This window comes from Aulonocara stuartgranti (genome assembly GCF_965226115.1).
Source record: "Aulonocara stuartgranti genome assembly, chromosome: 1".
In the NCBI taxonomy this organism is placed as follows: domain Eukaryota; kingdom Metazoa; phylum Chordata; class Actinopteri; order Cichliformes; family Cichlidae; genus Aulonocara; species Aulonocara stuartgranti.
The window spans coordinates 7164326-7191550 of NC_138939.1; the positions used below are offsets into that span (position 1 = coordinate 7164326).

Sequence of the window (27225 nt, forward strand, 5' to 3'; positions counted from 1 at the left end):
TTTAACACCTTTCAGAATGCCATCAAGTTCATTATAGCAAGTCATTTATTTTTAGATTGTAGATTCTGGCTGACTAATGCTGTGAATTAGAAGGAAATAGTTCAAATATGATTCATGATTTTTTTTCTTAGAAAGTTTTACAAAACTAAAAAAATATGTTTGTAAAAATTTCATGCTATCTTGTTTCAGCTTTCTTGTGCATTAAAATAAATAGGTAAATAAATAATAAAAATTGCAAAAGTTCTTTCATTTGTAGGACTTAAATGTGTAATTTCAAACTAGGGCTATTAGATAACCAGCCAGTCAAATTATCTGATTATCTGAAACCAAGCAATTTAATAAAATTCCACAACTCTGATCAGATTTGAGAGTGTACAGGAAGTTGGTAAATTCTGCTAAACTAGACTAGTTAGCTTTTAAATCATGTGAGGTGCAAAGTGTAGGTACACTGGGAATATTTTTTAAGAATTAAAAATAAAAAGGATACAATTGTTAATTAACTGTGTAACCCACTACAGTTTGAACATGAAAGTTGAACATGCCAACAAGCCACGTAATATATATATATATATATATATATATATATATATATATATATATACAGACGGACAAAATGGTGGTGGCTAACCAACCGGACATAGTGGTGGTAGACAAACAGAAGAAGACGGCCGTAGTGATCGATGTAGCGGTTCCGAATGACAGCAATTTCAGGAAGAAGGAACACGAGAAGCTGGAGAAATACCAAGGGCTCAGAGAAGAGCTCGAGAGGATGTGGAGGGTGAAGGTAACGGTGGTCCCCGTGGTAATCGGAGCACTAGGTGTGTGTGTGTATATATATATATATATATATATATAACACCCAGCACGCCCCTGCGGGCGGTTTATCCTTCAAGCTCGGGTCCTCTACCAGAGGCCTGGGAGCTTGAGGGTCCTGCGCAGTATCTTAGCTGTTCCCAGGACTGCGCTCTTCTGGACAGAGATCTCCGATGTTGTTCCCGGGATCTGCTGGAGCCACTCGCCTAGCTTGGGAGTCACCGCACCTAGTGCTCCGATTACCACGGGGACCACCGACCATCGAAATCCACCGAGCAGTAATTTTTTTTAAGCTTCAACAGCCCGCGCCATCATGTCCACTGATCACTGCATTCCTTCACACAACTGTTTCTGTACAGAAAACATGTCCTCAGCCCACGGGAAACATGGGACTACAGACCCTATAGAAGCAGTATTAAAAAAATTATAATGAGTGTAAGTTTGACTTGAAAAGACGTCCAAGACAACCATTTGGACGATAAATTGCCCGTACACAGAGATCCTATGGACATCAACACTAAACGTTCACATGTCACCTGGTGTTACAAAACAACCCAAAGACATCACTCCAATGTCACTTTGAGCAGTGGATAATTTTACTGTTAAATCTATACTGTTTGTAAAAGAGGGTTCATTCCACCATTTGTTTCTGGACTCCACATTGGGAAGACTCAAATTGAGCATTTTGGCTGACAACATGTTTGGCACCATTCACTTGTCTGCTCTCACATGCATATGAATTCGAGGGACATCTGCTTCCTATTCCATAGAGTTTAATATGATATGAGCCCACCCTTTGCAGCTACACCAGCTTCAAGTCTTCTGAGAAGGCTTTCCACAGGGTTTAGAAGTGTGTGCATAGGAATTTTTATCTATTCTTCAAAAAGTGCATTTGTGAAGTCAGATACTGATGTTGGATGAGAAGACTGGTTTGCAGTCTCTGCTCTAACATCTAAAGGTGTTTTATTGAGTTGAGGTCAGAACTCTGTCAAATCCTTCAACACCATTCATCCATGTCTTTATGGACCTTGTTTTGTGCATTGATGTGCAGTCATGTTGGAATAGGTAGGGGAAATCCCAGACGGTTTCCAAAACGTTGGCATGAATGTCTTGTCCAAAATATCTTGCTAATGTAAGCATTAAGAGTTCTTTCACAAATGCTTGCGGAAGCAGTCTCCATGTCTAGGTTCTTGATTTTATACACCTGTGGGCATGGAAGTGATTGGAACTGAATGCAAAGAACTATATAAGTCAATTACAATTACTGCATTTCCACAATGAAAATATTGTTATCACTGTTTTATCCTCTTTTTCACAAGTTTTTATTTATGTTATATTTCCATAATCATGTTATCATTATATCATCAATGAGTTAATAGAAAGAGTTACACAATGAACTACAGGCTGTGAGAATGTTGCTTTCTCCAAGCCACCTAAAATAAATATCCTGCATTCAAGCCCATATGAGAATATCATAGAGGAGTATGGGAGTGTGGCTAGAGTGGATAGGAAGCAATCAAGCAAGCACGTAAGGAGGTCAGCAGCCAACACTGCCAGGAGGAACCGTCATGCATGGCAGAACAGAAATGCCAACCCCTACACTTCCCACTAGAGGAAGAGGAGGAATCAGCTGCTGTGTTAAGCTTCTACAGCATAGGGGAAGATGGGAGATGTCACCCCACAGCAATATGCTGCAGACTCAGCAGGTGTTGACATCTAGATTAACCTTGGACTGCTGTGAGCACAACTCCTCTGGAAGTGCCGACCTGTTCTCATTTCCATGGCATCAAATACTGCCTTTCAGTCAAAGCCGCTGGCATCTCGGAGATATACATATATATAAGTTGTTCAACACCCTTTGGTGCCATGACACATCAGTCACAGCAATATTGGACTTGGAAAGCAAACCCTGGTTTGAAAGAGTGACAAAGTTTGTGTCCAGTGTGGAGGCCTTGTTTTTACTTGCTGTGTACGTTTTGTTTTCACTTACTGTTGAGTTTGAAATTTTACACACCAAAATAATAATTAACAGTACACCCCTTTACAAAATTAGCTATACAGAGTGAAAAAATAGGCTTTTAAAATACCCAATATTTTAAAATTTGATGCCAAAGGGTTGTGGCCAGGTTTAGGATGTGACAAGCTGGCAGTGAGGCTCAGAAAGCAGGGTCTTATTAGAATGCACACAGAGAGCTTGTACCCAGTCCCCGAGGCTTTCAGGTACTGCCCCTCATTTGCTGACCTGTCAGTCAAATCATCAGAGAGCACTGCTGCAGGGACATGGCAAACTTGGCTGGGACTTTTAACCCAACAATGCTTGCCCTAATTCATATTACTCTGGCTGCTCCTGGTGCTTATCAGGTTCATTCATATGGGGCCAACATCAAAAGGTAAATTCTGTATCAAATGTACAACTTAACCCTTAAAGTGGGTGTATTATGCTCATTTCCAGCTCCGTATTTTTATTCTGAAACTCCAGAGAGATGTTCTGCATAATTCATAGTTTTAAAAAAAATCCTTGTTTATCTTATGATTGCTGTGGCTGCAGTTCCTCATTTTGTTCACTGTCTAACACAAGCTCCTTTCCTTTTAAGCCTATCCTCGTTTTAAACTAATTTAAACTTCTTTTTTTTTTTATCTTTTCACCATATTTCACCAAAATTTTATATTGGTAAATTGCCTGTCTACAAACATTGCACCGACATAACAAAAAAAGGAGATCCACACAGCAATTTAGTCAAAAACTATTGAAAAGTGTATTAAAGATGAACCGAATAGAGCAGCTGATAACCCAAAACAGCTTGTTGCTTGAACTGGTTACAAAACTAGTGATAACTCCAAAGCATTCAATGCAAAGAAAATGTAAACCAAGCCTTTCAAGAGAGAGAGAACTACTGGGGGAGGAAACTGACATACGCAAACTCCTAAGTATGAAAACCTATTGATCGGGACCTGAAAAAGTGAAAGCAAGAGAAGCAAAATTAAGAGTAACGTCTGAGGCATTGTTTATAGCAACATCATTTAAATATGACATTGGACACACCTGCATTGTTAATTGTTTTGTCAGAGCTTGACAGCTGCTGTTATTTCTGATAGCTGGTGTAATAGTTCTTGTGACTTCTTTTATATTTACAGATACAGATACCTTTAATTAAATTCATAACCTGTTAGAATGTGGCAAGATATAGAAAATAGTGAAAGGCAGCACATTTAAACATAATAATAACAAATGAATACATGTGAAGTTTTGTTCACACAGTCCTCCTCCTGTTTGGTTTATGTATTCCAGCTGTGGACCATGACGCTTTAAACACTGAAGGTAAAAAACACAGGTAACACCTACTGTATAAGCTCCTCCAACAAGCCTCCTCTTCCCTCTGTCTTGTGTCCTCCAGATGCATTTTAGGAACAGAGACATCCTTCAGCACTGAGACTGATTTCTGGGTCACGGGCAGCAGGATGGAGGACAGAGTAGACAAGGGAGCACAAATTAGAGAAATGAGAAAACACCTACCATGAGGCCTGGGGCTGTCACAATATGTTGTACAGTGATATACTTTGGCTGCTCTAACACCTCAGAGATGATTCAAACAAATTAGTCAGCACAATATCAAATCAGAGCAATTTCCTTGTGGTGTTGTCGTCGCAACACCGTTGCAATCCAGCATTTTGAAGTCAAGTTTGAATCTGGTGAACTTGTTACATTTGTTTTGCATCACACCTTTAAGACCACTGACAGGTGAAATGATTTACTATCACAGACCGCTTTATTAGTTACACCTGGCTAGTACCAGACTGGACACAGATTCTTTGTTGCAAAGATTCAACAAGGTGCTAGAAACATTCTTCAGAGATTTTAGTCTGTATGGACAAAATAGCATAAACGATTCTTTATTGTCATTCTTTATGAAAGAAAAATGAATGAAGAATAAAAGATAGTTACCTAGATCTTGCGGTTGATGTAGATTTGTCAGGAGCACATCTATGTATACAACACATTGTATAGGTGCGCTATGGAGTTGAGATCTGATGACTGTGGAAGCCATTTGCATGTGGAGAACTCACTGTTATGTTCAACAAAACAGCACAATATCCTACTGAAAGCAGCCATCAGTATACTGACAGAGTGTGGTCTTTCACTGCTGTAGCCCACCTGCTTCAAGGTTCAATGTGTTGTGTGTTCAGAGATGCTGTTGCGCATACCTTGGTTGTAATGAGTGGTTATTTGGGTTACCGTTGTCTTCCTTTCAGCTTAAAGAGGTCTGGACATCATTCTCGGAACTCTCGCATAAACCAGGCTTTGTCACCCAGAGACAGTGGATATTTTCTTTTTCTGTAAACCCTTGAGATGGTTGTGCAGGAAAATTCCAGCCATTCAACAGTTTCTGAAATGCTCTGTGTGGCATCACAAACACGCCACATTCAAAGTCGCTTAAATCTCCTTTCATCCCCCGTTTTGATCCTTTGTTTGAACTCCAGCAGTCATTTGTCCATGTCTACGTGCCTAAATGCACTGAGGTGCTGCCATGTGACTGGCTGATTAGATGTTTGCTTTATTGAGCAGTTCAGCAGTGTATCTAATGAAAAGGCTGGTGAAGTTATCCCCTGAGAATCACACGAGAGGAGGGAACAAAACAAGTCCATCAAACTACAAAGACGTGTAGTACAGCACGCTTACATAAAATAGCTAATAATGAGACGGTGTGGATGTGGGTTTAAAATAAAGATTACTTTATTAATTCATCTCAAAAAGACTAATTCAAAAATACATTATGTTTCAATACATGTGATTACAGGTTACTGTATAGGCAAAAAAAATCAGGAATCTAGTATCTGAAATTATTAGAATAAGTAATTTTAAGTTTGAGTAAATTATTGCAAACAGTATAAATGCTGCATACTTCTCAGTTGAGTTCATTACACGCAACTTTGTGTCGAAGACATGGCAGTTGTCTAGAGGAGGACAATCATAAAACATGGCAACTAATGACATGCTGGTTGAGATGAATTGTAATTCTTCCATCATTTCATCACCACTGCTCCTGAGCAAAAGCCATGTAAATACTAATTACATATATTTACTAATTAACCCATACACTGTGAATGAAATGTAATCACTCCACAGTGGAGAACATGAATATCAGCTGGCAACACTGAATTAATATTCTCTGCTATGCGTAAAATCCATAGTGGAAGTCACACAACCTGTTGTCAGAGCAACTCTGAGAAAGAACAATATTTCAGATGGGGTTGTCGGTCAGTTCGGACAAAAATGGAAAACAATGTAGATTCTTTCCTTCTGCTTGAGGATGAATAAAAGATGGCAAAACTAATATATTTTCCTAAACCAATACAGCACATTGCAATGAAAGTGGGTGGTGTAGCTCCAGTAACTGTTTCTTGTGAGGAGATGCTGGTGACCCCATTTTTGCCAAGTGGGAATAACAGTGTTTATGATCTCCTGTGAAACGCACAATAATCTAAGCAGCTCTCGACCTAATCCACTGGCAGTTTTCACCATTAAATGCCAAAGCAGCAGAAAAAGTGTTTTTGGCACATTTTAGTTGTTTGTCTCAGTCATATAAAGAAACAGGCTCTTAAAGGCATACGATTCTGTATTTTTCAGTTAGCCCTTAACCTATCTGGTTTCAAACAATTTGTATCTTATAAAATATGTGAAAGATGAAAAAATCAGCCAGTTGCCTAAAGTTCATAAAAATTCAAGCTTTTAAATAATAGTTGAAAAAAAAATGGAGTGTCGTTATTCCCAGTTTTACCCCAAGGTATGCTATGTCCCAAATAAATCAAGACACAGTCATTAAGAAGTGCATCTATGTGGCCTTCAGCTCATCATTTTATTGGTGTTTGTATTGGCATCAAGATGAAGATGTACCTGAAGCTACTGAAGAGAAGTGTCTGTAAATGTCTCATGTCATTGATGCAGATCTTTTGAAAGCAGGAAAAAAGACGTAATCTGGTTTGCAGAAGGCTGTTTTAAATTCATCATAATTTCTAATATACGAAATGGTGACTTTCAGAGACCTTTCATGATCTCAAAATAATCCGATCGCATGGAGAATTTTCTGTAACATATGGCAATGTTATACAACAACACAAACAGGACATATTTTACCAACATCAAGGTATTTTTAAATATAAATACAAGGTATATTGTTTGGTAATGATGCAGCTCTTAGGCTCTGGGGCTTTGTGTTTCACGATGTGTGTCCTTGCATTAAAGAGGGCATTCGTGTCAGTGTTACATTTGTTTTTTATATATGTATAATCCACTGGAGAAACAAATTCCATAAAGTGTTCTTTTATTTTGGACTATTTCGTGGTTGGTCAGTCATTGACTGTCAGGTCGAATTCGGTGTCTGATTGGTTAGAGAAGGAAAAATTTCCTGTTGAATGAAATGCGTAAAGCCCCGCCCATGCAGCCTAGCAAGACCAACGGAATTGAGTTAGCGAAAACTTCTTAGCTCTGATGCGGAAAGAGCTTGTAAACATTTTGGAAAGGTGATTCATTTGTGTTCAAATAGGTGTTTTAACGCAATGCATAGCAACTGCGTGACCTAAATAATACACCTGTGAAAATTTACTGTCAAGATATTACAGGTACAATTTTTGAACGCTTCTGCAATGTCTAATGGTGCTTTATGCTTAGCTGTAAGGAAAGTATTCTGCTTGCTTAAAGCCTAAATGATGATTTTATTCATCCATAAGAAAATATGTAAAAGACATTGTGTATAATCACTTAAAATATATTTTTTAATTTGTATGTATAATTTTGATATTTATGTTATTTTAGCGTACATTTTGTACTGTTCCTGAGCTCATGATAGATGTATTCTGTGTACAATTTCTATGGTTTACGTTTTAAAATTCAGAATTAAAATGAAAACGCATTTAATGGCTGATTGAACTGCAGTGTCATGTTAAGGGTTATTGATTAGCTTATGGCCATACAGGTGTTTCCCTGCCATATAATTCGAGGGGTCACTTCACACACTGGTTCGTGCAAAGTCAGTTTTATTTAAAATAGAAATATGAACATTTCCCTATTTCTGATCGTTTATTAATAATATGAAGAAATGAAATCCCAATAAACAAAACTGATTAAATATCTATTTACATTACAATTCTGGTGAGTTTTGGGTGCTTATCAATTTACTATTCAGGATATACTCTGCAATAATACCCACAATAACAGTCCTGTTGGTGTCTGTGCCAGGTTTTTGAGACTTCTTAAGGATACTGTGTCTTGGACCTTGGACTCTGGCTTATCTCTAGTGATGGCAAGTTACCAATCTTCAGAAAGAAGAAGACAGACCTCAGCTTGGCGGGAGCACTATGGTAGGACAATCACCCAGTTACTGCAGTCCTTTTGCTTGAATTGCCAGAACTTGAAACAAAACTGATTTTAGCTTTAAATGGTAAATGGTCTGTATTTGTATAGCGCTTTACTAGTCCCTAAGGACCCCAAAGCGCTTTACACATTCAGTCATCCACCCATTCACACACACACATTCACACACTGGTGATGGTAAGCTACATTGTAGCCACAGCTGCCCTGGGGCGCACTGACAGAGGCGAGGCTGCCGGACACTGGCGCCACCGGGCCCTCTGACCACCACCAGTAGGCAACGGGTGAAGTGTCTTGCCCAAGGACACAACGACTGAGACTGTCCAAGCCGGGGCTCAAACTGGCAACCTTCCGATTACAAGGTGAACTCCCAGCTCTTGTTCAGGAAGTCCTGACATTACTATCCAGAGTTATAATTTTTTAATGTAGCCCTAGTAAAGAAAACACTTCACAGATATCACCGAGATATCACCAAGGTCTCTTGGATGTTTTGGATGGTCCAAATAAAACCTTTAATTTCTAACCCAATTTGAGTGTTCACTGTTTAAAAGACCTTGGGTAAGTCACATTTTCTTCCTTTCGTTTCTTTTTTTTGTGCCCACACTTTCAATTTAGTTTAACTTTTGTAGTGCCAGTAAAACGACAAACATTTGGAGAGATTAAAAAAATCCTAAAAATACATCCATGCAGAAATAAAAATTAAAATGGGGAAAAAGGAGGATAAATGAATGAGTTCAATTAACTTGTTGAAATGTTTGTTTTGTTTTGTTTACATCTTCATTTATATATTTTTACCTTTTATTATAATAACTTGGGCGGTCCCAATCGCACTTGAAGTGATTGCGCAGTTTAAAGCAAGTAGACATCTGAAGATGATATATCTGATATATATGTTCTGACTGAAGTATTTCTAAAACAACTAAAATGAAAAGTAGTGGTTTTAACTGATGGATGCGAACTATTAATGAAAATTGAAAAACAGTTGAGGGCTTATAAAGTTTCTCTAGTTGGTGTATTGTGTAACGATGTGTTACCTGCTGTTTAAGTAGATAGCTGTGGTTGTATTAACACATCAGGATGAGGGTTAAATTGTTCTCAGTGATAGTCCATGTTGAGAGCATCTGATGGGCAGCGACAGATGCCATTGTATGGCGCAAATAAGACATGGAAAATTGACCAAACTTTACCAAAATGAACACCAGGTTTGTTATTAATATGCTGCTGTGTGGTTTTGATTGAAGTGCTAAAATAATCCAGGACAAAAGGGTTTTGTGGTATGCTGTGAGTTCTTAAAAACTGACCTTAAAGTGCAACACATAAATAGTGCTAATAAAAACTCTAGGGGCAGAATGGCAACTGAATCGTTTTTTTGGGGACTTGTGTCTGTGTAGATAACAAGGGACAAAGCACAGCAGCACGCTAAAAGATGAGCACCTCATCCAGCACAGACGAGGCCTGGACCTGGAAATGGAACATTGCTATAAATGTTGAAGCTCTCACTAGCCAGCCCTAGAAATACATGTTGGTTAAATAAATTATTATTCTAATATATTAATGTAATGCAACGCCAGTTAGCTGCTGTTTTTTGAGATTCTGTGTTGTTACCAATCACTAACCTGTGCCCCAGCAGGCAACAGCTGCAGCCCACTCAGAAATATGCCACTTTAAGAACCGTGACATTATATCATTTATGCCCTTCTGCATTTAGGAAATCTCTAGATTTATTTCTTGAGATATTCAGTTTTCTTTTAAATATATATGGCATTAGGTTATGTAAGTATATTTAACTGTTTATGCCATCCATACTAGAACAACATATGGCAACAAAGTTTCTCCCCTTATAATAATTCAGTAACTATTTAAAACAAAACTGCCGGCTGTGTCGAGTCACTATGAAGGAATTTAAGAAAAAGAAATGAAAAGGCTGAATCCACAGTGGGAGGTGAAGGGTTAAGATGAAAACTGACATACAGTTTTTGATGATAATAAATGTGATGCCTCAGCTTACTAACACAGAGCAAAAAAGTCTCAAAACATCTGCGTCCCCCTCTGTATTCCTGTTATTTATAAAATTTCTGTATCACTGCACCTCTATTCAAATTCAAATTCAGTGTCTTGCAACAAAGTGTTGAATTTACTCAGCTGTAAACCTGCTGACTGGCTGCTTGCATGCTGTGAATGACATGCAGTGGAAGTTTCACACTAAATCCCTGTTGCAACGCTGAGCTGGCTTTATGCTGAAAATACTCAAAATCTGATAGAGCATGTGCTTCTCTGTGGACTCGCTAGGGCACAGAAGATCAAACAGGGTTAAAGATACTCTCTGGTGGTGACTGAATATTAGGCTTTAGTGCTGGACATTTTCACAGATCAAATGTAACTCTGGTAGTCCACAAACTGCACAGTCTTGACTTGTGGGGTCTTTTTTGGCTCCCTAATATATGTACCTGCACCAGACCTTAAAGTTTGGAGTCTAATTACGCTGGTCTTAAGCGTCCTCTCGACTTTATTGCTATGCAGAAGTCCGGGCCTTTGACCTGTAAAGGTATTTTGATCTGGGATTATGGTTGTGTGATGGAAGGATTAAGACCCAATTAACTGAAGGGCTGTGAATGATGATGATGTTTGAGGACTTTTCTTTGCTTTCTTCAAAAGTGAAGCACCATTTCCTGTGTGAAGCATTCCAAAATTCTTGAGAATTATAGTCCATCAACAGCAGGATTTTCAACAGCTCATGTTTTTTTAGACACTCCACAAGCATTTGTTACATATTTGTCCATGTCGTATATATAGACATATATTTATATGTGAGTTTGAGTGTGTTTTGGGGGCATGGTAGTGTGTGTGTGTGTGTGTGTGTGTTTGTGCACAGCAAACTGCCCACTCTCTATGGCAGTGAAGTCAGTGGTTCATATTTTGGATGATATAAAGATTAGATATGCTCTAAATTCAAATAGCTTCACACCGCAATAATTCCACTCTTTGTGTGTCTTTGTATGTGCACACATTTGTGCGTGCGTGGGCCGTGCATCTGCACATATGTTTATGTCAGTATAATAATACGATTCTGCATTAAATTTCCCCTCTTACTGCGATTCTCAGACTTGGCTGTGACATTATTGTAAATCCTTCAGTAGCGATACAGTAGTACTACATCAGACTCAGCGAGCCGGCCTTCCTCCTTAGAGCCAAAACACCTCCGCCACTCACGCACACATTCAGGCAGAATTGGCATCTTTTATCCTCAACTGGCCTCTTTTTTCAGAGATTGAAATTTACTATTCAACATTCTTCCCCTTGTTAGAAAATAGAATATTGCTTTCTGCCACTGACAAAGTTGGCTGAATTAGAAAATATGCAACAACCTGACACCACCTTCTGTTGCAGAAAAGAGCCTCTTTTTCATTTTTTGATTGAATTATGTATAAAGACTTAGAAGACACTCCCTGGCCATGGTGGTGTTACTTTCCCCATATTACTTATTCAACATGTCTAACCTTAGGCCCCATTAGCGTTGCAGAAGTGGAGCTATTTCCTCAGCTCTTCATGTTCAAACACAAGACTAACATAGAAGCAGGAGCTGAAACCCCACAGTGAGTCACACAGTCACAGTGTCTTCCCTCTCTGCCTCCTGCTCTGCCCACCTTTGGCAAATTAAGGCAAGATTTCATAGCTTTAACCTACAGATAGCATGCACTGCCACAGGCAGTATGGTCCCAAGGTTTGCCATATTTGTCTACAGGATGTGACATTGTTCCTCTGCACGTCTTTGATCTGCTTTGTCTTTTTATGTAGGCTTGTCTCTGTGAATCAGCGACGGAGAATAGTGTTTATTTTTATGAAATGTGTAGTACTCCAGCCGTCACCTGGATGAGGTGATTTGTATGTACCTCCGATGCACATATCGAGTCTAATGCTTTGACTGTTCTGTTCATTTTATATCACGATCCCAAGCGTTGTGCAGCAATTGAATTTGGGCATTTTTTTATTCCTTTGTGTCTGTCTTCCTTTGACATGTTGTCAACGTGGAAATTCACAGCACCCCGCCACTTTTCCTCAAGCAACCTCTTGATGTGCCACAGTGAGAGTCGTGTCATGAATAAACATGCTGATGTACAAAGGGATGAGTGTTGGTTAGAGATGAGATAGACAGTTTACATGTGTTTGAAAGGGAGGGCCTGCAGAGAGGAGAGTGACAGGGTCACGGAGCCCAAATGTTTAAAAAAAAAAAAGCTGCTTCCACTAACATCTTTTTCTTTTCTCTTTTTTTTTTCAGTGGTTAAAACATGCTTCTGTTGAAATTCTAGTTGTGGCTCCTGCTGTTGCTCTGCGATTAGTGAAATCCTGTTTGCAGCACTCCTTTTTTTTTTAAAAGTTAAAATATTTTTTCCAGAAGTCGGTGCTCTGAGTGGTAAAAACACGTTGAGTTCTCAGCATTGTCAGGAATGAGCAGCAGCACCTTCTTAAGTTTGGAAATAATCAGAGGAAAAAAAGCTGGTACTTTACACTGAGACTCCTGGAGCTCTGGCAGCACTTGTCAAATCACATCAGCCTATGTCAGACCATAAGACCACAAAGCTGATAACCTTCTCTTCCAACTCTGTATACTCCTAGTCGAGCGCTAAGACCATCAGGTCAATTACTCTTGGTGCAACCTAGGTCTCGGCTGAGGACCAGAGGCGATCGTGCTTTTGTCTAAGCTGCACCTAACCTCTGGAACAGCCTTCCTGCTACTATTCGTGCCTCGGACTCTATCCAATCTTTCAAATCACGGTTGAAAACTTACCTATTTAATCTGGCATTCCCGACTAGCTAGTGCCCTCATCTCATCTATTTTAATCTTATTATTGCATCTTTGTTTAGCCTCCTAGTGGATATTTTATATATGTGAACTGACCCTATCTCTGAATTGAGGTCTGATACCTACTTTATTGAGCCCACACTTCTGGTCTAATTAGTGCTTCCCATCTGTTAGTGTTAGTGCCTTATTTTGTTACTGCCTTTCTATATAGGGCTGGGCCATATCATACTGTTCACGGTAATACCAGTATAAGGTTAGGCAATAAGAAAATTAATTGCCCTGCCCTACTTTTATATACATTTATTTTGGTCTATTGTATTATTGTGAAGCACTTTGATATACCTTTGGTTTTAAATGTGCTATATAAGTAAAGTTGTATTATATTGCATTGTTATTTTATTTGTTTTATCTGGGTAGTTATTTGTTCCTACTTTTGCAGAAGGATAGTTAATCTTGAAACATTTAATGGTTGTTTCAGCTCTTCATCCCAATTTTTAAGCATTTAGCTAGTACAAAATAATGTGAAAACAAAAAATATTTGACATTGATAACTGATAATTGGCTGATGTGGGTAGTTAGTTATTCAGGTGATTTATCTGTATTCCATTTTAAGTTTTGCAAAGTGTGGTTCATATAGTGGTTTCATTAATTGGACAAAAAGATGATGTTAAAAGTTGTGAATGGACTTGGAAGAAATCTAATTTGTTTGTTTTTGCTATACTTTAGAAAGCACAGCAAAATTTTAAAATGTGGCTTTTTAACATGAGATGGTGAAGCATTCCAGGTTTCGAGTGTTTAATCAGAAAAGGCTTCGCCACCAGCTTGTTCATGGGCTCTCCGGTGCGAGAGCAGCAGGGGAGTATTGGAGGACCGTGGGATACGAGCTGGGATTAGTACCTCTACAAAATGGGTTGGGGCTAAGCCATTTAATGTTTTGCAAATCATTAAAAGAACTTTAAACAACTGACTTTTAAGAATGACTGGGGAATAAGTTGGAGAAGCTAAAGTCGCTATCCTGTCCTCACACTGGTTGTGAGCCTCAGAGTGGAGCTTTAGATAAGTTGTTGCTGTTTTGTGGCTTTTTTATAAGTTCTTAAAAGTAATCAGATCTTTGAAGGCAAGAGTGATTTTTATCGCCTTCCTGTTTTTTTTATTAAATTACTGAGGTCACTGAGTAACACCCAGGCTTGTAACTTCTGATTAGCTCGTCCAGCTAAAGGACCAATGAGCTGATGCCATTGTGCCTCTGTCTACAGTTAACAAGAATCACTACTACTCCCAGAGTATTGTTCAGATTTCAGTGAAATTTGCACACAATGATAATCTAATGGGTCTTTACTCAAATGCATGGTCAAGGTCATATTTATCATTCTGCAGCTGAAACCAGTATTTTGTTAGCTAGCTGTGCAGAAGCCTGTTTTCTTTTTATGAGCAAAGCCACTTCAGAACCGTTCCAGCCATTCCAGACTTTTAGGGTTTGACATTACCTAACCTTACATTGGTGACCATTTGTTTGGAATGATTATGCCTTGAGTTCTGGTCTATTATGTGTTTATTACCTTGCGGTCGTGTCCTGGTGATTTGTGTGCGTTGCCAGACATGATAGAAACAACCAAAATGCGGACGTCTTTGTGCAAGTCATTTTTTGTCAGGGGAAAACATATTTATTCCTCTTCTTTTTCCACTTCTTTTTACTTTCCCGTACATCCATTCTGACAGTTTCAATAATGTCCCAATTTGCTGACATTTATGAGTGCTTATATTGATGCTGTGATTATTATTCTTTATGTGTTATTCTCTCACTGAGAAATTCAAAAAATGTGGCAGAAAAGTAGCTGGAATTGCACAGAAGGAATCTATGCTACTGAACTGGCCAATCATAATAGTTGTGGGTAGGGCTGTGCGATATGACCAAAATCTCATATCCCGATATAAGAATTCTATCGTCCCGATAACGATATAAATCACAAAAATGTAACATTTTCTGTAAATTCTGTGAATCTCGGGCAGCTCGACTTGCGGGAAGTGTTTCCAGCTGCGCGTCATGTAGCTGGAGTCGAGTGTTTTAACCAATGCATCAAACTATACATTTTTAGACATAAGTTGTAACAGCCGCCGTTTTCTTTGTATTTATTATACGGCGTGCTGCGGGGAAAAGCCTGTTCTAACGTTTGAGTCTAAGGTTTATTTTTTAGCACCTGGAAGCTATTTTTTTGCTTCTCATCCGTAAATAATCTGCTCTTTCACGTGGTTCAGTTTATTTTGAAAAGTCTCAACAGGATCTTGAGCTTTATTGTGAAAGGTTTATGTGGAACATAAACAAGCGGACACGCGATGCTGTTACCGTCGTTGTTGCTAACCACAACGCATAAAAAGAGGCGCTTGTCCGTCCGTGGTGTGGTTATATTAAATATAAGAGAAAGAGAGAACTTTAAGAAATTAATATAGCCACTACAGTGACTAGAGATGGACCGATCCGATATTACGTATCGGTATCGGTCCGATACTGACCTAAATTACTGGATCGGATATCGGAGAAAAATAAAAAATGTAATCCGATCCATTAAATATCACGAAAGCACCTCACAAAACTTGCAACACGCGTAACTCACCTCAGAACGTTAGCACGTCGGAGCAGTATGCATCACGTGATAGAGCGGCTGTGACATTTGTGACCTGTCGGTGGTCTGGATAGCATGTGGAGCTTCGCTAGCAACCCGGCATTTCATCTCCGACAAAGTTATCCCCGAGAGAAGTAAAGCAAGTGTGTAAGTCCATCTCTGAATGTTTGTAAAGCATTCCTGCGTTAAGCTTAACAAGCGACTGCCTCTTCTTGCTGCTACTTCAATCATGAAACTGCTTAATGATCAGCTGATCGGCTTTTCTGTCGCGACTCCGTCTCTCTGGTTTGTTTTTGGTCCACTTTGCACCAGAAAGAGGAAACCAGCGGCTGAACAACAGCAGCGCTTGATAAGCTGTTGTTAGAATGTATTTAATATTACTTTCTACTCGAGGATCTTTTGTAGCTGACGGCTGGTAACTGTGCAGGGGCGGATCTAGCAAAGTTTAGCCAGGGGGGGCGATAGGGCATTAACAGGGAAAAGAGGGCACAAAGACATACTTTTCTTTCTTATTCTCATTTAAAATGTCTAGCTTTTAATAAATAATTATCTGACACCCAAAGTTTTAATTTGATGTAAAATGAATAGAAGTCCATTATTGTATATAGTAACTATTAAGTCTAATATACCCTAGTAAGCTATAGTACTTTTTCCTTTGGGAAGGTACCATCTGTGCAGTCTGCAATTTTGTTGAAGAAAGATGTTGAATCTATTTAATATTTCTTGAAAAATAATTGATTTCTGTGCATTTTTTTTTTTCACACTGCATCAAATTAAGGTTGATTACATCGATTAAGCATCATGAGGTGGAGCGTGAGGGGTGGTTCACTATTTTTTATTTATTTATTTTTGTTGTTCCTGGGAGTTGGAACCCTATTAGTTAGGTTGCTTAATATTTACGCTAAGTACTCTTTAAAATACCAGAATAGGGAGGATGGTGTAGGTTTAAGTTTATTAGATTGATCAGTATTGCTGAACTATGAAATTTTTTTTTTTTTGCATACAGGTATAACAGAATAGCTTTAGTGTAGTTGTTGTTTTAAACTTGAGTATGAACTTATACAAAATGCAGCAAGATATTTAAAAAACAGTTTTGTTGATTAAAAAACACTATATCGGATTCATATCGGTATCGGCAGATATCCAAATTTATGATATCGGTATCGGACATAAAAAAGTGGTATCGTGCCATCTCTAACAGTGACCATCAAAACGATGAAAAAATATTGCCGTAAACAGTTTATTTTGCGACACCACGAAACAAATGATTGCGTAAAATGAAACGATAGACGTTTTTATATCGTCATCCGATATATAGGGGAGACCGGGGATAGTTGTAACGTGGGTCAGTTGTAACACTTTTAATTTCTCCAATCAGGGCTAAGTTTCAAATCATGTGATTCACTCGGTACATGCGCAATTCAGTTCTTCCATCACTGGTGAAAAATCAGCACCCTTCGACAAACACAGACAATTTTAGAAGAAAAAAACTAATTTGTATGCCAAAAAGTAAGTTTTTTGACTTTATTTCATTTTCTAATAGCACTAACTGCTTTGCAGTTAAACTCATCAAACTTAAATTATGTTATTTGTATGTCTATGGGGATATATTCTGTGCATGTCTTTAGTGCTAATGTTTTAGGTGTTAGCTGTAATGCGAACTAGATCGTGGCTATAGGAGTCTGGGTCAGTTGTAACAGCAACAGCCTGGGTTAGTTGTAACAACCACGCAAATGTTACAACTTACCCCACTATTACTTTAACTCATATTTTTTTGTTTTCTTTGAATTACAGTATGCCTAGGTCATGGAAAAGACAGACTGACCGAGGGGTGCCACTCAGTATTTTGGAGAGAGCATCAAATGATGTTAGAAATCAGGGAAAGTCCACCAGATCTGTGGCAAAATTGTATGGCATTTGCCATGTCACTTTGCACCGATTTTGTAAAGAGAGGAAGAAGCTGGAAGAGCAGGGATCAATGGAACTCCCACCTGTAGGATACCATAGTGGAAAGAAGGTCTTCACTGATAAACAAGAGAAGGAATTAACAGAATACCTGATGAGAGCTGCAGATGCATTTTATGGACTATGTCCACGTGAGGTAAGCAGATAGGAAGCAATAAAGGATAAGACAAGGGAAAGTTAGAAATTTGTAATGGTAGCAATTTAAAATATAGTATATCAGAAATACTAACATATTTCGTGATTAAAATTACAGGTAAAAGAACTGGCATATCAGCTTGCAGTGAAACATGGATGCAAATATCCAAAGTCATGGGACAAATTCTCAAGGGCTGGACCAGACTGGTTCTCAGCCTACATGAAACGAAACCCAACTTTGTCCATTAGAAGTGCTGAGGCTACAAGTCTGGCACGGGCCACCAGTTTTAATCAACACAATGTAGCAATGTTTTTCCAAAAATTTGATGAAGTGCTAAAGAGACACACCTTAACAGCAAATGACATATGGAATATTGATGAGACTGGCATAACAACTGTGCAAACCCCGGACAGAGTGATTGCAAAACGTGGCACTAAACAAGTTTGTGCAATGACATCGGCAGAGAGAGGTTCACTGGTCACCCTTGCATGTGCAGTTAATGCCATTGGCAACACAATTCCTCCAATGTTTGTGTTCCCACGCATACGTTATGCAGACCACTTTGTCAGAGATGGGCCAGTAGGAAGTATTGGCAGTGGAAATAAGTCAGGATGGATGCAAGAAACAGAGTTCCTCATCTTTTTAAAGCACTTTGCAAATCACACCAAGGTCAGCAATGAAAAAAAAGTGATTCTTCTCATGGATAACCACAGTTCACACCTGTCAATTGCAGCCATTGACTTCTGCAAGAGCAATGGAATTGTGATGCTCACATTTCCCCCTCACTGCAGTCACAAACTCCAACCACTTGACAGGAGTGTTTATGGCCCACTGAAAAAGATGGTGAACAGTGCAAGTGATTCCTGGATGAGAATGAATCCAGGAAAGACCATGACAATATATGAAATACCAGGTCTTATCAGGACGGCACTTCCAGCAGCAGCTACACCAAAGAATATACAGGCTGGATTCCAGTGCTGTGGAATTTGGCCATACAATCCAAACATATTTGAAGACAGTGACTTTGCTCCATCACAGGTCACAGATCGTCCTTCTCCAGCAGTCCATATGGACATTTCTCCAGCTGACCAACAGTCTGCTCCTATTGCTGCTCATCTCACCAGTCCTACAGCTGACGACATGACCACTCCTCCAGATGCTCACATCTCCAGTCTCCCAACTGACCTCCAAGCTGCTCCCTCATCAGGCTGTGATGAAAACCCACAGACCTCCTTGGGCTTTAACCCAGAAGATGTGCGACCCTTACCAAAAGCTGGACCTAGAAAAACCCCTTCAACGGGAAGAAAAAGGAAACAAACAGCAATACTCACTGATACACCAGTTAAGATGGCCCTTGAGGCAGAACAGAGAAGCAGGAAAATAAGTTTTCCAAAGAAGAGGCTGTGCCAGAAAAAAGGCAAATCCACTCCCACAAACCTAAAACAATCCAAGCTTTCCACATCACGAAAGAAAAATCAGAAAATGAAAAACACTGAACAGGACAACACAGATTCCTCAGATGCTGATGAGAATTTCTGTATTGTGTGCATGGAAAACTTCAATAACTCAAAGCCAGAAGAAGCTTGGGTTAAGTGCCTGACCTGTGCACTGTGGGCGCATGAGGCCTGCACTCCAGGACAGCCATACATCTGTCACCACTGTGATTCTGATGGTGATTAAAAACTTGACAGAAACACATACAGTTCATTTGATGAAGCTGGTGCACAGCTACATTTTTTCAGGTTAATTATTATGTTCAAATGTGGCAAGAGTTGTCGGTTATAATCCCCACCGAGCCAATGAAGACTCAATGAAGGCCAACCAAAAGTATTGAAAAATTCAGTTGGTGAAAAGTTTTTGTTACAGTATGTTCAAAATCTATATTTCTGCACTCTGTCACACACTCCTACACACACTCACAAACACACAAATAGCTACATAAATGTTTATAAGTGCATTCAGGTGTTGAATAAAATAGATTACATCTTAAGATTTTGTCAGTACCCTTATTTCATTGTGTTACATCTCACCCCGGGGTATGTTACAACTAACCCAGACTATGGGGTTAATTGTAACATTTCACTCTTTGTGTTTGAGAGCATACCATGCAATGGGTAATTGTGCTGCAGAGAAAATAGCTGCACTATTTAATAGCAGAGACATGTAAATACTTTGCATTAAATTTTGAATCCACTACCTTAAAAGAGCTCCAAGCTACAGACAGAAATGTCAAAAATGTTACAACTATCCCCGGTCTCCCCTATCGTTATATCGAACAGCCCTAGTTGTGGGCTGCGTTGACGCAAACTTTAGCTACATTTTTAGGTAGGTGCACACCAGGTTTGGCCATGCAGAGAAAAATGTTGCCCATACCTGAGCTAGGGTCAAAGCAAGACATTTGTACAGAGTTGTAATTTCCCTTTATTGCTACCACATGTTAGCTTGGTTTTGAACCTTTATCCAGTTCTACCAATATACATTATTAACTGTTGTAGTACTACCGAACCAGCATTCTGAGTGGATTATCAGATGAGTCTCACAATCATCTGCTTTTACATGCATGTGGCACACACTCTGTCTGTCTCCTATCCTCTGTGGAACGTGAATGAATAGGATGAAGTACTGAATAGCGGTTGCTGAATGCTATAGTGAGAAGAAAAGCAGCAGTGAGATGTTATCAGTGGGGGAAATGGTCTCTCCTGGTTGATTTACTAGTCATGTAGTGTGCTTGTCTGACTGCAGTATAGCAGATAGTGTCAGAGGGACATCAGAAGAGGCCCAAGGGACTGTCCGCTAAGAGATCAACCAGAAAAACATGTTATCAGTGACATACTGTGTGACCATGAGCTAATGCTGGCTGCGTTTTCACTATGAGATCAAAAGGGATTTTTAAGATCAACTGTCTGAATATTTGCTCAAAGCTGCACCGAAGCAAATTTATATGTACACAAGCACCCGTCTTATTAAATCAGAAGTTTGAGCCCTACAAGAGTAATGCAGTCCAATATTTCTAACTGAGATGCCATTGATTTACCCTGTTTGGCCAAATTAAATTCAGGTATGGGCACTGATACAGCAGGAAATCTGCTCACTACAGGAAGTCACATTCAATAATTAAGACTGAAATGCAAACAGTATTCTAATCAGCAGTGAGTAAGTACCCTCTCAGAAAACTTTACCTTTGAATATAAGCTTTTCTTTCTTCCCCATCTGGTTTTCTTTTCTTTTCTTTTCTTTCTTTCTTTGTCTTTCAGTGTAAACCATCAGGTATTGGTTGTGTCTGTTATGGTGGTTGATGTAAGAGTTTCAGCGACAATCTTTTGCCATCATTTCCTACAGCAGACATTCCCAAGACTGCCACGGCCCAGTTTCAAAATCTAAAAATCCACCCAAGCCGATTATAACATGAGCTCAACATAAAGTAATTCCTTCATTGTGTTTTTGTGCATTCATTTTGATCACTATTTGCTTATTTAGGTTGATTTCCTATTAACAAGCCTCTGCCACCTGATAGCTGCTTCTTTGTCGCTAGTAAGAAAAACAAAAAATAGACAAAATACTTGGTAACCACTTTACACCTACAGGAGCTGACTTGATAATGAAAACTTGTAGCATGAAGCTCCTGGTGCACAGTTCTTAAGTTTTCATTAGTTCTTAAAGTTGTCATTAGCTAGTTCCTCCATGGCCCACACTTTGGAAATCACTGTCCTCCAGGGTATCAGTGAGTCATTTAAGAAGATGCTAAATTTCTTCTTTTATGTATTAATGCTGGTAGAAATATTAGTAACATACACAGGGTTTTCCTGTATATAGAAAATCTTGGCGCTCAATAAAAGAATAAATCAGGACTGTAATTTAAAATTGTTTTTTGTGAGTTTTATTTCCTCTAGATTAAAATACTGTCAATAACTGGCAAAGTTTTGTTTATTAAAGTAATACTCATTCTTTGGGTAGTTATTTGTGGTATTGGAAAACCTGTCCATTTCCCATTAAATAGTACCACATCTGAGTATGTGGGTTGCACCAATTAAAAAACTTACCTGTCTGGACCAAAACAGCTTATTCTACTATTGCATCTTGTTTTGACCTTCTGGTACCGTAGACAATCAGGTGCTGACAGTTAAGAGTTCTGACTGGAACCTGATTAGGGCTGTTTAGCAATGAGTCTAGATTCTGCCTATGGCATTTGCATCTAAGGGTTGAAGGAGAAGATGTAGAGAACTCTATCCTGATTGCTGGACCAATAGGGTAACAGAGTTTAGTGGAGGCAGTATCATGGTGTGGGGCGACATGTCCCTCACTGGAAAAACAAGGCACTTGTGGGATCAGATTGGGCGTGCTGTTCGTGTCAGAGTGAACTACACTGCCACACTGGCTGTTGACTACAATTACGAGTATTAAGAGAGTTCTCCTAATGCTACAGTCACACAGGGAAAACAATGGCTGAAGACCATGGCACAATCAAAATTATTGTGACTGAACTTGCAATCAATACGATTAGATGATGATAAGTCTGCTGTTACTTTTCTACTGAATGGGATTAAGTTTGCAAATACATGCAATGTATTTGTGATAATGCAACAATAATACTGTGATACTTTGGTGAAAGTTGCAAACCTGCTGTCATCAACATACACAGAAATTTACATCAAACACAAATTGATATTAACTACAGTATTCTGCAACCTGAGCCAACCCTCATTTCTTTATATATTGCTTCCAGAGAGCCAGACTTACCTGTATTTTTAAAAACTGGTATTAAGCAGTATTTCTCTAAGCTGTCTGTGCCTTAACACTTAATCATAGGTTAACTTACTTATGACACATTCAAACATTAAAATTGGCACCTAACTCAAGGTATGAACTAGGGTTGTGTCTACACACAACAGAAACTGTAGGAAAAAAAACAGATTTAAATGATATCTTTAGGGACACTAGGCACAGCCTGTTGCATAAACACAATTTGTTACCATTTTGTTAGTCAAATCCATGAAAACTGCCAACGGGCAAGAAATAGAATTCTTGCATCAACAAGGTTACTCTTGAAGACCTATTAACAAAAATCTTGGCATATCTAGACATGTTACAACAGTTATTTAACTGCAAAATGACACAGACACTTTGTAATCTTGCTTTTGGCATATAGGAATATAATCAGCATACCAAACACCAGACTCGACTCCATGAGTCTGCTGTTGCAAAGAGAAATTGCAATTAATGTCAGACTTTATAAATTAGACAGCCATTATTTGAAAACCTATGCCAATCTGGCTGGGAGAGTTTGCGGTCAATCTGAATTGGACTAAAATTGTTTGACAAGTTGCCTCCCACCAGATAAACTATGTAGTCACTTTGAGATTAAATGTAGTTGTTTAGAGGTTGGTGGTGTTGCATGTCAAGCACTTGTCAGCCAGTAACAGCAATTACTTGCAATCGGATGCAGAATATGAGAAAAGATTATGCGATCAGGCAGATTTTTTGTTTGTTTGTTTGTACTCTAGTATTATTCTATCAGGCTGTCATATCAGTGTAAACTATAGGTGAAGAATCCTAACTTGCTGTTTACATGTGTTCCCATTTTAATCTACAAAATCCACACGGGCTCTTCCTGTAGATAAAAGCCGAAACTGGTTTATTAATCTCCAGGTCGGCAAGTATCGACAAAGGGCAGTTGTCAATGACTCAGTTATGACCCTGCAGAAAAAACTATTATGCTTCAGTATTCTCTCACTGCTGCTGCCTGCCTTTAAGTACTCATTAAGCACTGTTATGTATTGGTAGTGGTCTTGTATGAGTATGCAACTCTACGTGTAACTCTACATTCATCAGTGTTGGGAAGGTTACTTTTAAAATGTATTCCACTACAGATTACAGAATACATGCCCCAAAATGTATTTTGTAACGTATTCCATTACGTTACTCAAGTAAGTAACGAGTAACGTATTCTGAACACTTTGAATTACCTATTATATTCTCATGCTTTTTACAACCACATGAATGTACGATTGCTGTGTGAATTATTATTTTTACTGACGGTTACTCGCCACACCCCCCATATGGAAAAGATATATATAAATCTTATAAAGTTTGTATCTGTCTTGTGTGAAACTTGTATGAAAAGCATACAAGAGTGAAAACAGATATAAGATCCCTTGAAAAATTATATAATGAAACTTGTATGTTTTGGATACTTACTAAAACAATAAATGAAAGTAATGAGAAAGTGGCCACTTTCATGAGTAAATCATGTAAGTTTTTACTATTTCTTTTCCATATGGGCAATACCGACTAGATCTTTAAATCTTAATATAAAATGAGTAACAGTAGGGTGGGCATTAGGGTAAGGCTGCATTTTTGCAGCGATGTCGTATAGAAAACTGTTTTACGTGTATATAAAACAGGTCCGCGGCTCCAAACCGTAGTTAAGGAACCTCTGGCTAATACGTCGGGTTCCATGTCGGGCTCATAGCCGAAAACTAGCTTTACTTTGTTGTCTGGGTCAACTTTGCTTGTGAGAGACAAAGAGAGGCGTTGAAAGGCTGCTCCAACGGAACTTATTGTTTCGGAGGAAAACACGAACACAGTGTACAGTCGAGTTTTAATAGCTTACTTACAACTGGGCTCGTCAGGCACTGTTCTTGACTGCAGTGGTTATTATTATATTTACATGCTTCCAGCTCCCATTTCTGCTCGGTGACAGCTCGGACCTTTCCACTCTCCTTTTTCTCCCTTCCTCGCGCTCACAAACACATAACGGGTATGGCAGTCCATTCTCCCTGGAGTACGGACTACACTGCCCATGAAGCTACATTCTTTAGGGCTATGCCTGTAACACTCTGCCTATTGCCTTTATATTAAATCATTTTTGTGAAGAATTTTTTAAAATATTTCTTCACGTCATTATGCAGGCCGCAAGTAGAGGTGACATGGGCCGCAAGATTGAGACACAGACATGAGCCTCTTAATGCGTGTTTTATTTGGGGCGTGGAAACCAAAAATAGAGAGGGCATAGCCGAACATATGAAACAGGAAAATCCCTTTATTTCAGCAAAGTAACTATATTCTGAATACCACCTTTTTAAACTGTAACTGTAACGGAATACAGTTACTCATATTTTGTATTTTAAATACGTAACGGTAGTACATGTATTCCGTTACTCCCCAACACTGACATTCATGTAACTCTACATTTATTATACAGTTGGGAGGAAATTATTCATGATAATGCAGATTAGACTACAACTAAAGTGTCATTTTTTAGCACTGTGGCTGAATGTAATATGACAGTAAATATTAATACACTGTAATTTGTTCAAACTGCAAATCAAATTCACATCCTCAGATACGCCGCCTTGTCGAACTAAGTCAAAAAAAGCCAACAAGACTCACTTTGCTATTATGTATGATAAAGAAAAACATAAATTAGAGTTTTGTAAGGATTAGTAAACTGTTGAATATTTGCATACCTGACTAAGTAATTATTATTTTTTAGTGTAAAGTTTTGTTTCTAAATCGAGGTCTTACAAAGCCTTTAAAAAATTTGTTGTGTTATTTATTTCTTTTTTTAATGAATGGAGCAGGAACACTGGCATAGTAGTGAAGTCCAAGGTCTGTTGCCAGTTTAACTAGTTCCATTTTAAGCTGTGTGTGGGATGTCGGTGTCAGTGGTCAGTGTTTATTTGAGCTGCCAGTGGGTAAAGAGGGAGGAAAGTTTCTGGATAGGTCAGAAGACCATCATCGACCAAAAAATGTATTATTTTTGTAACAGTTAACTCTTCATTTGATATTTGTAACCACTGGACTGTAATCAAAATGCCTATAGGAAAAAAGTAGGCTGTCAGCAAAAGACTGGAAGCTTTATGTTATTGGATAAAACTCATCAGAAACAGAATATTTTATTAATCCCAGAGGACATTATGTGGTCACAGTTGCTCCAAGACAGTAAGAACATTAACTAACAAGTTAAAGTACCAATCAAATATTACAATATTTTACAAAATATTGCAAAATAGCTCTAATATATAAATATCTCAATATATTACACTCAATTAAATATAGATAAAGTTGTAATTGAGGTGCCCCTCTTATCATCCCGACTTGATGTTATTTTCTCTGTAGAGACTGTGCAGATATTAACGGTGTGCAACTACTGCAGTGTGTACTTCTGCTTTTAGATGGAGGAGTTGTACAGAGAGATGGCCGCAGGCAGGAATGATTTTCTGTGTCGTTCAGCGGTGCATTTGGGTAATCTCAGTTTCGCACTGAACATGCTCCTGTGACTGGCCAGCACGTCATGGAGTGGTTGGGAGAATATTGTCTTTAGCTTAAACGACATCTACCTCTCTGACACCGCCTTTAGAGAGTCCAGCTCCACCTCCGCAATGTTACTGCTGTGCGGATCAGTTTTCTGGCATCCACAACCCTCAGCCTGCTGCCCCAGCATGCAACAGCAGACAGTATGGCACTGGCCACAACAGGCTCATAGAAAATCCTGAGCATTGTCCAACAGATTAAAAGACTTCAGCCATCTCATAAATAGTCATGGCTCTGGCCCTTCCTGTACAGTGCATTTGTTTTTAACCCAGTCTAGTTTATTGTCAGTGTGTACTTTGAGGTATTTATGGTCCTCCACCATGTCCACATCAACTCCCTGGATTGAAACAGGGTCCACAATCATGTCCTTGGTCTTTATTACGTTGAGCTGCAGATGATTGTGCTTGCACCATATGACAAAGGAGTCCACCACAGCCTCATCGTCTCATCACCCCAGCGGATGCATCTAACCACCGCAGAGTCATCAGGTGCAGGTGTCGGTGCAGCAGCTGAAGTCTGTGTTGTAGAGGGTGAATAGGAAAGGGGAGAAGATGGTCCCTTGTTTTGCTCCAGTGTTGCTGACCACCATGTCAGACACACACAGTGTTAAAGACGCTCAAGTCAAACTTGGGATATAGTTTGTAGAGAAAAAAAAGTGGTAATAATGTATTGCAGTTTATGGTATTGTAATACTCTGCATATGGAAAATGTTTATCATTGAAATCGTATCATTTTATGAATTAAGATTTCTGATGATATTGTGGACTCTACAGGGATTCCAACCTGTAGTGAAAAATTAAACCTGGACAGTTCTGAAGCTTTTGATGTATAAAATGAAGGGTATGTAATGTTGGCTGTTTCTAAGTAAACTGACATAATATGTTGTGTTGTGTACGTGCCACATATTTTAGCAACATTTCAAATATAATTAGGTTATTGAAGAATGTGTTTCTGACTCTTAAAAGGCTCTTATATGTATACAAAATAAGTACATACAGTATTTGGTTGGAAAACAGTTTAACTAGCCCCGTTTAATTGCTCTTAATTTTGACTGTTTTCTCATTGTTTTCTACTTTTACACTAGTCTATTAGTTTTATATTTTTTCTCCAGTTTAATGGAGTCTGAAATTAGTCGCCAAGAACATCTCTAGTCCATTTACCATTGCACACTGTTCCCAGTCAGTGTGATTATGTTCATTTGCAACAAAAA

The 27225-nt window shown here is 38.8% G+C and overlaps 1 protein-coding gene and 1 long non-coding RNA gene across 6 annotated transcripts in view; both read left to right on the forward strand.

Moving 5' to 3' along the window:
* The first annotated feature begins 8119 nt into the window (after window positions 1–8119).
* LOC309704004 overlaps window positions 8120–27225 on the forward strand; it is a 178536-nt gene continuing 159430 nt past the window's right edge. For all 5 annotated transcript variants that reach the window (XR_014276106.1, XR_014276107.1, XR_014276108.1 and 2 more), the window contains exon 1: window positions 8120–8169. This is a non-coding gene — a long non-coding RNA (uncharacterized lncRNA). The remainder of the gene's footprint in view (window positions 8170–27225) is intronic.
* On the forward strand, window positions 16926–19692 carry LOC309710160 (uncharacterized protein). The gene is made up of 2 exons (XM_082539409.1): window positions 16926–17702; window positions 17820–19692. The coding sequence occupies exons 1-2, from the start codon at window positions 17397–17399 to the stop codon at window positions 19380–19382; spliced, it is 1869 nt and encodes a 622-aa protein (XP_082395535.1). The 5' UTR covers window positions 16926–17396; the 3' UTR covers window positions 19383–19692.